A 12,736-nucleotide genomic window follows, 5' to 3' on the forward strand; every position below is an offset into this window, starting at 1 on the left:
ATCAGAAATCCTATAAACCATTAAATCTCTGACATCGATGCGGCCGGAAAAAGATTCTGCAAGAACGGGACCAACGATGACTTCGCTTCGAAACCCTCATACCAAGTGTCTGGTGCAGAGACGAGCTGTTGGCAGGCCAGGGGGGCGCTACTTTTCATCAGCCACCTGCCTAGGTCTTTGCTCTGATCCTAAAACTTACAGTGCCAGAACTGATGTCTGTCTCCCAAACAACCTGTGTTAACCTCTGGAGCATCGTTATGTTACCGTCACCTCTTGGTCGCCGTTAAACGACACATTAAATTAAAATACAAATTTTCGCGCTCGTTAATTAATAAAAGTGTGCGCTAATTTTCAGAGCCAGCGGCTTCTGGTACTTAGTTGTACGTAATTACCTGCCCCTCTCGCTGCGGCGCCACCTGTGTTCAGTCTCGTGCACCGGGCGGTGGGACCTCACAACGTCAGCGTACTCGACCTTGCCGAGTTCCCGTCTGCAGTTACCTAGCGTTTGCAATATATTTTGTTCAGAGACGGGTATCCGTCTGTGGGAGTCCGAGGCAAGATGACGAGCACTTACTGTAAGTTAATGATTGTCACACGCATCCTGCGAGCACTGTGCTCGGCAAGACAATGAAAACTCGCACAATGTAGCAGCTGCTGCCAGAGTGCCTTGTATAGACGTCGTGCACAATGTCTGACGTGTTCCAATTTGCGAGACATTCAACGTAAGCTCTTCAGGAATACTTGGTAAGATATTTTGCATTCTTTATCATAGACGAGTAAACAGATAATATTTGATTCACAGCCATGCGGTATTCTTGTTAATTGTACTCCAAAAGACGAAAATTATAAGATAGCACATTGACTGTCGCAAATTGACGAATTCGTCATCGATTGAGCGCTGGTTATATAAAGTCAGGTCCGCAGCTAGTGGTCGTGCGGTAGCGTTCCCACGCCCGGGTTCCCGGGTTCGATTCCCGGCGGGGTCAGGGATTTTCTCTGCCTCGTGATGACTGGGTGTTGTGTGATGTCCTTAGGTTAGTTAGGTTTAAGTAGTTCTAAGTTCTAGGGGACTGATGACCATAGATGTTAAGTCCCGTAGTGCTCAGAGCCATTTGAACCATATAAAGTCAGCTACAGTCGGTGATGCAGTCAATCGGTACAAAGATCATGAGATCGAAATTTACGATCCTCTTACGTTGATGCGGTGGAAACTACAGGTCGTCTTCTTGCGATAGTGAGAATGTCCCCCTTTACGCCACAGCACATAGACGCTTACGCACAGGAGCCCCAAATTAATCTCCTGGCGAATTTAAGAAAGATGATACCTTCAACAAATGATATTCACATGAAGCCACAACGTCACTGAAGTGTTTTTCGCTTCGGACCCCATAAATGTACGAAACAACATAAAAGTCACAAAGAGCAGAGTGTTTGTGTTTTAATAATATCATCTACAAAAACGATGTCTGTTGGTAAAGAATCACAGAAGTTGAGTGAAAAACAGCAGAGAAAAACTTCGCAAGAGACTTCAGTGCAGTGCAGCGTCCTCTGCGTGATGAGGGCCTACACTGACCCTCGAGCAGAAGAGTTGGAATAGTCTTAGTGGTGCTGCAGCTGATGCGATGAAGACAGCGTAAACTCTGCAAGAGGGAAACTTGTGCCTCTTCTTGTTCATCAAACACAGTGATCTAGAGCAAAATTAATTTTCAACACGATAATCCTCACGTTAAATACTGTTCAATAATTTAATTATTTATCCAGTTAACTAATGTATTCTCCCAGACATTGCAAGATTAAGAGAGGTATTTAACTTTTATCAGGGGGGCTACTGTCATCACGCCTTATAATCAGAGCCATCTTGCCACAGTACCGGAGCAACATGATACTTTTGCATTAGTTTTCAATATTGCCAAAATAACTGTGATTCTATTATGATAAAAACTTTGTATAACCAGGTAAAATACAATTTTTAATACATCCAAAGGCAACAACTGTCTCCATTAATAAATTTATTGGATAAGGTTAATGGTTAACATCGCTAAGCTGCCTGGGTATTTTGGTTTTTACTGCAACGCCTTCTGCAAAATGCAGAACTTTTAGCCATTTTTATTCACGACCCAGACGTGTTTCGACCTCTGCGTCTCATCTTCAGTGCGTGCCGTTTGTGTTCGGCAGATCTCGGGCGCGGGCGCGGCGCAGTCGAACGTGTCGCTGGTGTACACGGACGCGTCGCTGCACTTCGTGTCCCAGACGGCGGCGAGCTTCGTGGTGCCGGCGCTGTGGGGGCGGTGGGGGCGGCTGGCGCTGCGCGTCACCGCCGACAACGTCACTCTCTTCCTCAACTGCCGCGAGCACGAGACCGCCCCCGCGCGCCGACAGCCGCTGGAGCTCGTCTTCGACTCGGCCTCCACGCTCTACGTGGGCCAGGCCGGGCCCCTCATCAAGGGCGCCTTCGACGTGAGTACCCTCCGCCACGCGCTGCGCTCTGCTGTGCGGCGTGTCGGGCTGGCTCACGTGCAGCCAGCGGGCAGGTCCCGCAATCTCCGCCACCTTGCCTTACGCTCTAACCTACATCACGAGCAAAAGTTACACCTTTTCTCCGCTTTTCACTGAATGCTTCCTGCATCAGTATACGATACCTTGTCCTTGGTATCAGCGTACTGTCTGCAGTCAGTGTCAGAGTCAGGCTTAACCACCACATGGCTGCAGCAGTTCATTCAGTTATCTAAAGCAAAACTCGTACTTCTATGATTCACTAAAAAAATTTTTAAAAAAACTACAAAAGGTTTGGTAATATAAGGATTGATGTTAATCACAGCAAAATAACTTGTTCTTAGTAAATGTAAGTTCGGAAAATACTTCCATTTACCAAATACTCAACATATTTTGTGGGTATTTCTTTCCGTATCTCTCTGATGATATCGCTAAGTGTGGCTGTATGTGACATGCCTGACACGTCATTCGTTTCTGTTTGTTTGTTTACTGTGAATTGTTGCATGCTGTCCTAGACATTATAGACATTAACTGCAACATTTTGCCGCAAGCAACTAGCACTTAACTTGTATTTACACTGATAAGCCAAAACATTATGACCACTGCCCACCGTGACGTTGGTTGCTGACTGGTGGATATGCGCTGCAAATGGGGGAACTCCATTGAGATGAGCGTCTTTGCCAGTGGGCAGATTATTATTACGCAGAGCTACTGAACGAGTATCTCGGAAACGGCGAAACAGGTCGAATGTTCACGTGCTACTATCGTGAGCATCTACGGAAAGATGTAGAAGGACAGTGAAACTACCGCTAGCCGCCAAATGGGTGGACGTTCACGACTATTCACAGGACGTAAAGTACGATATATGGTAATCTGCAGCATATCTGCCGAAAGAGCACACTGTTGGTTCACGTACAAGTATTTCGGAGCACACTGTCCGTGTACACTGTTGTGCACGGGGCTCCACAGGAGACCACTCCTATGGCTCATATGTTGACTCAACGTCGTCAACTACGATTGCCGTGGACACGGAACCAGAGGGATTCGACCGTCGATCAGTGGAAACGTGTCGGCTTTTCGACTGAACCACATTTTTGCTACGCTAGGTCGCTGGTCGTCTCCACGAGCGCCGCCATCCAGGTGGATGGCGGCTCGAAACGTGCAGCGTTATGGTGTGCGAGACAGTCTCCTGCGTTAGCATGGAGTCCGTGGCAGTAATCGAAGACACGCTGACAGCTGCGGACCACCTGCATCCCATGCTTGTCGTCTTCCCCGACGACGATGTCATCTTGGAACAGTATTCCGCGATTCGGAGCCAGAGCCGCGCCGATATCTCGGCGACCAAATTCGCCTGATGTAAATCCTGTGGAACCCATGTGGGGCGCTACCGGGCGCCGTCGGTGTGTACTCAGATCGGCGGTCCGTTATTTATGCGAATTACATGACGTGGAATGCCACATAACTCCTTGAACCTGCAAACAAACTTTCGGGTGCCTAATACGCAGAATCGGTGATGTATTTCGTTCCAAAGACAAACCAACTACCTGTCAAGCAGTGCTCATACTGTTTCGGCTCATCGAGTGTGCTGCGTTCAGCGCGCCCTGTACCTGCACCATAAATCTCGTTAAACAGTTTCGCAGACATCGAGCTGATCTCACCACGTTGTCTGTGACGCTCAAGAACAGTCTAACACATGAGGTATATTGCTTATGAGATGTAATTTTATATTTGGTGTTATTAGGGTGCACAAAAATTACACACGTGACAGACAGAAATGTGTGAATTTCAATCTCGCAAGGTGATCGACCGGTTTCGTATCTACTGTGCTCAGTTTTGTTTTCACTGTTTTGACATATTCCGTGTTAAACCAACTGTTACGTCGTTCTAAATACAATTATCCTTATTGATTATAAAATTTTCGAAACAGATAGCGGATACAGCGGCTACTGCAAAACATTCTTCATTGGCCGGTAACCAGTCAATCAACCGTTGCTGAGCTACCACCTTGTAATTAGCTATCGTTACACGATACTGAATTGTCGGAGAAGTCTTCGGTCATTGTTATGCTACTACATTATGAAATACGTCATTCGAAGTCCACACTCGTAGCACACTTCTCTAATTCACAGCAGTACTGAACACAATTCATGTTGAGTAAACACGTCAGTTTGATTTTTTGCTTAATTGTTGTTCCACCCCATTGCCTTACACTGATAGGAAGTGTAAGAGGAAGATGGATGCGGGGGAATGGAGGCAGGTGGGGGTGGGGGGGAGGGGTGTTTGTCGGTGGTACAAACATCCCACTCTTCAACCGAATGCGTTTGAATTGCGTCCGCAAAATCGTAAGAAGATACTTAAAAAGTGAAAAATTTACATTTATTTTTAAAATCACTAAACAAATGGTTGTCGTTCGTGGTTTTAAAAAGTAAACTGATCGTGTTCCGTTTTCTAAATAAAAAATGAAATAAAATTAAAATAAAAAACATGGCCAGAAATTTCAAGATTTTAAAATGAATCACTGCATATTCATTGACATTTGAAGGCGTTGCAGAGTAAAATGATAGTTAGGAGAGGGAATTTTGGGCGTTTTGTACCGCCGTAGAGTGTGAGTGTTATCGAAGTGGTCTAGTTGGTTGCAACTGGGCGATAATTATAGGTCGACGGGACTTCTTTGGCGTTTGCGCTGGGTCTTGGCATGTCGACAAAAGAAGCAGGGAAAGAAGGAGACAGAGCTCTTGCGTGAAAAGTTATAGGGAGGGAAAGTTGGTCAAACGTATCTGCTTATAGCGAATAAGTATTTCTAGGGCAAGCTACTTGAAACTGACCTATTAATGGGCAGATCATATTAAATTATTTGCGAGTATCTTCCGAGGGTAGGCAAAATAAAACGTATCCAGTGAGTGGGTTCGCGAGATAAACACGAGTTTATACAATGAATTTGTTGAAACTGACATGTCTCATGTACAGGTGTTGCAATTATATATTTTTTACATAGTTAATAGGCTCGTTACATGTCCATTATAATTATCCGGGCTGTTATGCCGTGGTCGGTTGGTGAATTCTGTGTCGATTCCCAACGTTTCGTCTCCGACTGCGGGAGACATCTTCAAGGGGGTCCGTAGCTCGGTGGAAGGTCCAACACACCCACTGGCTCGCTACTGACTGCCGCTAAATTCCGTGTCCGCGCGCTCCCGCGCCGCGGCGTGACGTCAGTGCAATTGGCCGCTGTCCGTCGCCGTCGATCGCCGTTGCCATCACCCAGTAGTGGACGGGTGGTACACATCTTCTTTAACACCGGCATCCATATACCGTTTAATTTCACGCCCTCCTCCTTTCGGTTGAAATTATTTGGGTGTTTAGCGATTTCGATTGCCTCCCTGTAGAGCCTTTCGTAATATCGGCTTGTGGCCGCTAGTACTTGCGTCTCCTCGAAACGAATATTGTGGTTCCTTGGCTGGAAAGCATGCTGCGCAACAGCTGATCGTTCCGTTTCTCCTCTTCTACAATTTCCCTTGTGCTCTTCCAAACGTTTAGAAACAGTTCTTTTAGTGGTGCCCACATAAACATCACCACAGCTGCATGGGATCCGCCTGGCTCTTCTTCGACACCCCGCAGAACGTTCTGATACGGCATACGAGCAACCCGTGGTCTTCCTCGACCCGTAGTGTGTGGTGCTACGGATCCTGTGTCGGCAACGCGACTTTACGCACCACCTAAGGGTGGATGAATCGGCTGTCTTCAGACTGGACACGCTGTCTGTTACAGCCGTACAGCCTCGTGTCCGTTATTATTCGCGCGACCGTACTTAAAAAATCATGTCTGGCTGCTTATTAAATGAAAACTTTCAGTTTACCTGTACCTGTAGTACACGTGCACAGTGGACACGTTGAAGAAAGACGACGGACGAATGTGAATAAGTCACCCTGGCAACACTACGGCTTGTAGGATAAAATCAGTCAAACGGTGTACAGACAAGAGAAGTAGTAGTGTATATGGAAACCCACTGAATATCAACTTCCCTTAATAACTTTCCTCGTTTGGTGTAAAGAACCGGTCCGCACAGTTTCTAACACTATTTTCGAGTCACCTGAGTAAGTATGCCGATGGCACTTGTTGATCCATAATCAAACAGGCCAAGTAGTTACCGAAACAATAGCAAAAGGAATTCTGTTACTGCGCATTCACATTTATATTTCACAAGAATCTGCGCACGTGGAGAAAAACTGCGCGTAGAAAACATCACATGAACGATTAAACTGTCTCAGTTACGCAAGTACAGACACGACTGGCCCGCAGCGTACTGCGAAGTGTAGTGCAGAGGTGATGTTACCTCTAAACATCACAACCGAATCAATTTTAGATGACGTGATAGAAAGAAACCATCCTTTGCCCGTGGAATAAGGAGAGCTGCTATTCAGACATGTGGAACTTGGCAACAACGAGCAAGACATGGTAGCACAAGACCAACTGTAATAAGAATCGAATTCGCAATCACGAAAGAATTGAAATAACAAAAATAAGAATAATAAATATGGCATTAAGCAATGTCTAACACTATCGTGACGTTCCTGGAGTGCACACAATGCCAGTCTCGGTTAAAAGAAGACTCCAGAGTGAGAACACTTACCGGTCTTAATAGCACTGCAACTGGATCCTGAATTCCTGGAAGAACTGTTCGTCCCCCCCACCCCCTCCCCCAACCTACGCATCAGGCCATGAATGTCTCCAAGAACTCCTCGTTTCTGATTTACTGCCGTTCTTTGACGCAAAAAATTGCGCCAAAAATACCATCGTTCAATCGTGGCCAGTGGTTGTGTGTTGAATCATCAGAGAGGAGGAAAATTTCCACTAGAATGCGCTGCTGTTCTGTTTTATGTCCCCGAGAAAAATCTACATCGTGATATTAGCGGCAAATCAGAGCGCTAGGCTCGTTGTTAGCGTGTGAGAGAAGAGGAAGCGCTTATGCGTTCACCTTCTATTCTAAATATTTTTGAAATACTTTGACCAGAATAGCGTATAGCGAAAGAGAGCACTCATTCCACGCCGTACACAGGCAACTGCCGCGGTCGGCGCCGCGGAGTCGCTCGAAGGCGTTATCTCGTGCGTCGGGAAACTGGCTGCTCCAGCTGTACTTGGAAACATTGACTCAAGACCATGAAATGGGTGGCGCTGTGATGGCTACACGGTTCCTAACCAGGCTGCAGCTACACGTGGACTCAGACCCCTACCTCGGCTTCACACTCTAAGACGCAGGCTCCACATCCCCTCGAGTACTGTCAGCAATCAGCAGATGGGCCTGAGCCAACTCCCTGCTCTTGTAAACCAGTGGAGCAGCGGGTCGCCGGGCTTTGCTACTACTGATCACCGGCGTGCGGCACTCCGACTGCACTTCTAGACCCGGCAACTGCTCTGGAAGGCAGTCTCTGTTCAGCCTCCGGCTCACTGGCTGAGACATCTTCTCCAAAGAAGAAAGGAACCTCTCTTTCCTCCATTTGATTACTTCTTTGTAACTTTTTTATTTACCCTTTCTTTACTCACAAATCTTTTTAATTGTACATATGCAACCCACATGATTAGTGGGTCTTTAATGTTACATATCACCGCAGTTGCAGCTAATTTACAGTTTTTACAAGTGAACTAAAGCCAGTACAGAATTACAATGGGCCACTTTATTGCTACTTTATAATCCCTACGGCCTGCAGCGTCACAGGTGTGCCAGCAAACATATAAACCTAGTATGCAGCCTTGCTCTCCGAGCTAATCCGGATGAGCGTGCCCCTGACCCCATGCAGGCCGAGGACGTCTATCACTGCAGGTTCCTATTTAATTCCCTAATTCTAAGCCTTACTATGTAAGTTCTATTCTATGTCACGTTCAGTGCATGTCCTGATTTGGTGTTATCGCACACCACACCCCACAGACCTGCTCATTTCCAACTATAATGTAAGTCGACCTGTCCACGCACAGGCGGTATAGGACTAGGGTACTGGACGCATTTGGTGTTGGTTATTAATCACGGATTAATAGTTAATTAACGTCCTTCAACACTTTCCGCCATACCTCTTTTGCCAAACTGTTTAGATTTTGAAATGTGTCTTCACGTCTCAGTAAGTGGTAAGTGTCATTGTTAGGTAATTGGTCTCGTAGTGTGGTTGCTACATCATTGAAAAGGGGGCAATCGTAAACCACATTTTCTGGAGTACCCCCCCCCCCCCCCCCCCCGATGCACCACAGTCACACGCGGGCGTAGCCCTCTTCCCAAACCGACATAGGTATGTCCAGTGAGAAAATGGAACAATCTCCAGGTTGGTTCGAAGTACTTCATACCAAGTCGTTCCTTCACTCCGGTAAAAATTCAAACGTTCTTCGGCCACTTTCTTCCGCTTCCCAATATTCCTGCCACAACTCTTCACCTCTTATCTTTATCGCACCCTTGTCCTCAACCCTAACACCCAGTATGTCCCCTTTTTCTGGCCCAGTACCACGCTGCTTGTTCTCTAATTTTGATGTCCAGACGCCAGAGCCCCATTACAACTGGTAGCCCCCTCCCCTCCTCCGGAGATGTCCTGTAGGTTCCCACAGACCTCAGTATCCTGTTCCTCTATATTCTTCTGTCATGGCGGGCACAACCCTCGTGAGCCTGTGCGTCCACACTCACGAGCCGTAACCCACTATTGATGTTAAGATGCTGTTATGATATAGCTTTATGAGATGATGCGGAAGAAATCTTTTTTGACCTACGGAGATAAGATTGTTAAGCACTTTCAGGGCTCTCTGAGTTACGGTTTCAATGTGTTTTCCGAAGTTCAACCTTTCGTCAATGATCATTCCCAGGTAGCGCATCTCGCGTCACCAGAGAACTGGTGAGCCCTCAATTCTCGCAGTGGGATTCCTTATCAGGCTGTCCTTTCAGCAAAGCATATGTACACTTGCTCGGTGAAATGGTCATCTTTGTATTTTGGCACCATAGTTGTAATTTACCTATAGCCCTTTAGATTTTGGGCTCTACGTCTTCTCGGCTTCGGCCGCCAACCAACAGGAGGAGGTCATCCGCGTAGTGTATCACCTCTAGCACTTCTTCGCTTTGTTGTAGATTGTCTAACAGTGGCTTCATGTGGATGCCCCAGAACAGAGGGCCTAATACGGAACCCTGGGGGCATCCCTTTGTTATTGTTTTTCCCACTCTTCCGCTAGGGGATGATAGCCAGACCTCCCGACCCTCGCAATAGCTCCTCAGACAACCTGTAGCGGCCCTGGACACACTTTATCCCTCCAAACAGGAGAAGAGCGAAGGCTACCACAGGTGATCGAAGGCGCCACTGATGTCCACCATGATGCCAACTACGTACTTGCACGGGGTTGAGCCACAGACCTCGGCCGCCAGGGCCATTGCATGAGATGCCGATCGCCCAGGCCTGAAGCCGAATTGTCTGCTACTCAACCCGCACAGCACTCGGTGTGTTGCCAGTCTGTCAGCCAGCAATTTCTTTAACATCTTCCCAAAAAAGTCCAATTGGCAAATGGGTCTGTAAGATTTTGTTTCAGCTGGATATGTCAGGTCCTTTCTTAATGATCACGACATTTTCAATTTTCCAGATCTTTGGGAAATTTTTCTCATTGAACAAATGAGTGAGTGGTGTTACTAGCTGCGGGGCCAAGAACTGCACCACCTCCGCCACAATGCTGTCTGGCCCGGGAGCTTTCCCTCTCTTCTTTTATGTGGGCAGCTACTTCCTCTTCACAAAAGGGGTAGGCTGCCGTATTATTGATGTATTTTCCAAGGTCTTCATTTCTTAACTGGCGCTGTCCTTCAGTCTCCCCATCCGCACTGTCATCAGGCAGCAGGGATCGGAGGAGGATCTCAGCAGTCTGCTGCCAAGATTCCCTCATCCTGCCCCCATGCCTGAATGTTGATAGCTCCACAGGAGAGCGGATTTTTTCACTAACTAATAAGGTACTCCCCATGGGTCTGCGGCTAGTTGATTCAGAACATAGCTTTCCCAGCTTGGTTCCTTACCGCCCGTAGTTCCTTTTGGAGCCTCTGCTTTGCCTCGCGATATGGCAGCAACCATCTTTGCCGTTCCCACCAGATGACACTGCGCTGGTAGTGCCTCCTTAGCCGTCTAACAGACTGACACATATTCCCCAGTTCGGCTGACCATGGTGAGGGAGAGGCGGCCATGGCCTTCCGCCTAGTTGCTACGGCTGCCTTCACTGCTCTTGCCGGCCGCGGTGGCCATGCGGTTCTAGGCACTTCAGTCTGGAACCGCGTGACTGCTACGGTCGCAGGTTCGAATCCTGCCTCGGGCATGGATGTGTGTGATGTCCTTAGGTTAGTTAGGTTTAAGTAGTTCTACGTTCTAGGGGACTGATGACCTCCCTTAGTGCTCAGAGGCATTTGAAGCGTTTCACTGCTCTTGTTATCGCACTCACCAGCTCCTCGACTCTCTCGTCCACGTCTATGTCCTGGTATGTGCCACCTTCTAGCAATGCAGGAATGTCGCACTCCCGATCTAGGCGCTCCGAATCTGCTCTTTTGTGATTCATTTGCACCTCCCACACCATGGCCCAATGGCACACTCTGTTACCTTAGGTGAAACTTATAAGATTATTATCACTTGTGCTGGCATTTTCTTCAACCTTCCAATTTTGTATGATGTTGACGGCGTTTGGTGTGACTGATGTCATGTCTAAATTTGTACCTTGTCCCCCTACCACTGTGTAGGTAGGAGGGTTGCCAGGCTTGTTGGCCACCACAAGTTGCAAAGCCATGATTGACTCTTCTGCTTTTTCCCCATCTGCATCTCTTGTTCCACTGTACCATATGGGGGACTTTGCATTAATGTCGGCAGTTATGGTCACTCTCCGCCACCGCAACGCCGTGTTCACTCTTCTCAGATGGTCTAGATGTTGCTCGATGTTATCTCCATATTGAAAGTACATGTTTACGAGAGTAATTACTTCCACGGGAGATTGCAATGTCACGACGTTGCAGTAACTGTTGGAGAACTGAGAGAGAGTTGTTACCCGCAAAACTTCATTCGTTATTATTATTGCCTGTCTCGGGTCATCCCCCTCTACTAACAATTTGTCATGTTGTGGCTGCAAATGCTGTTTTACCAGCTTGAGAGTACGGCTCCTGCAGGCAGAGCACGTCCAGTCTCTTCCCCTCCTCCTCGTTGTGCAGATCCTGCATCAATAGTCTACTGTTATGAGTGTTGAGTTGCCCAATGGTTATTTTAGTCATTACGGAAAATATGTGTGAAAATGATCGTTTGGCCAGTTCTTTCTCCAGTCGAAATCGATACGTCCAAGGCTGATTGATTGTAAATGTCATCAAGGTCGAATTTTTCTCCTCGTCTTTCGAAAGCTTTCTTTAGCAAGTCCGGCAGGGCTCCGAAGTCGGTGGGGAGATTCATTGACATTACCTGTATTCTGTCTACAGACTCCATCACCGAGTAGGTGACCTTACCGCCATTTTCATGCCCCACTCGGACCACATGTCGCAAAGCAGTGGCCAGGATAGTCGGCTGCTCCAACCTCGCCAATTGCATGACATGTTAGGGTACTCCCTGACCGGATCAACGGGCGGTAATCTGACTATGTTCAAATGTTCAAATGGTTCCGAGCACTATGGGACTTAACATCTGAGGTCATCAGTCCACGAGAACTTAGAACTACTTAAACCTAACCTAACCTAAGGACATCACACACATCCATGCCCGAGGCAGGATTCGAACCTGAGACTGTAGCGGTTGCGCGGTTCCAGACTGAAGCGCCTACAACCGCTCGGATACTCCGGCCGGCCATCTGACTGGCGGGGGGGGGGGGGGGGGTCTTGTGCAGTTTGGAGTTCTCTTTAGTCCTCCTCAGTGTCCTTAAACCAATTTGGTTGGGTCGTTGCAAGGTTAATCATAAATTTCTTGTTAATCTATTTGGCTTCATCCTGAGGACGCGTCCATAAAAATCAATTCTTATTTTCCTCATTGTGTCTCAGATTTTTTCGGTGGTTCGGTAAAGGATTTCATTTTCGATGTGACTTAGTTTGTTCAAACAAATTTCGGGCTTGCAGCCGGTCGTCGTCCAATTCATTGTACGATATCTCGACTAGGCACCTGCCACTCGTCTTCATGAGAGTCATCGAAGACTGAGGAAAGGCTGCTTTGCTTGGCAACATAGGATCAGAATTTATGTTGACAGTCGGACCACATTTCCCGACGATAGCGCCCTCGCCGGTGGAACC

At 47.3% G+C, this 12,736-nt stretch overlaps 1 protein-coding gene across 1 annotated transcript in view; it reads left to right on the plus strand.

Moving 5' to 3' along the window:
• LOC126176012 (collagen alpha-1(I) chain-like) overlaps positions 1-12,736 on the plus strand; it is a 1,061,651-nt gene that overhangs the window by 20,819 nt on the left and 1,028,096 nt on the right. The window contains exon 2 of the mRNA XM_049923130.1: positions 2,176-2,457. Coding sequence (XP_049779087.1) covers positions 2,176-2,457 — 282 coding nt within the window. The remainder of the gene's footprint in view (positions 1-2,175; positions 2,458-12,736) is intronic.

Source organism: Schistocerca cancellata, chromosome 3 (assembly GCF_023864275.1).
Source record: "Schistocerca cancellata isolate TAMUIC-IGC-003103 chromosome 3, iqSchCanc2.1, whole genome shotgun sequence".
In the NCBI taxonomy this organism is placed as follows: Eukaryota; Metazoa; Arthropoda; class Insecta; order Orthoptera; family Acrididae; genus Schistocerca; species Schistocerca cancellata.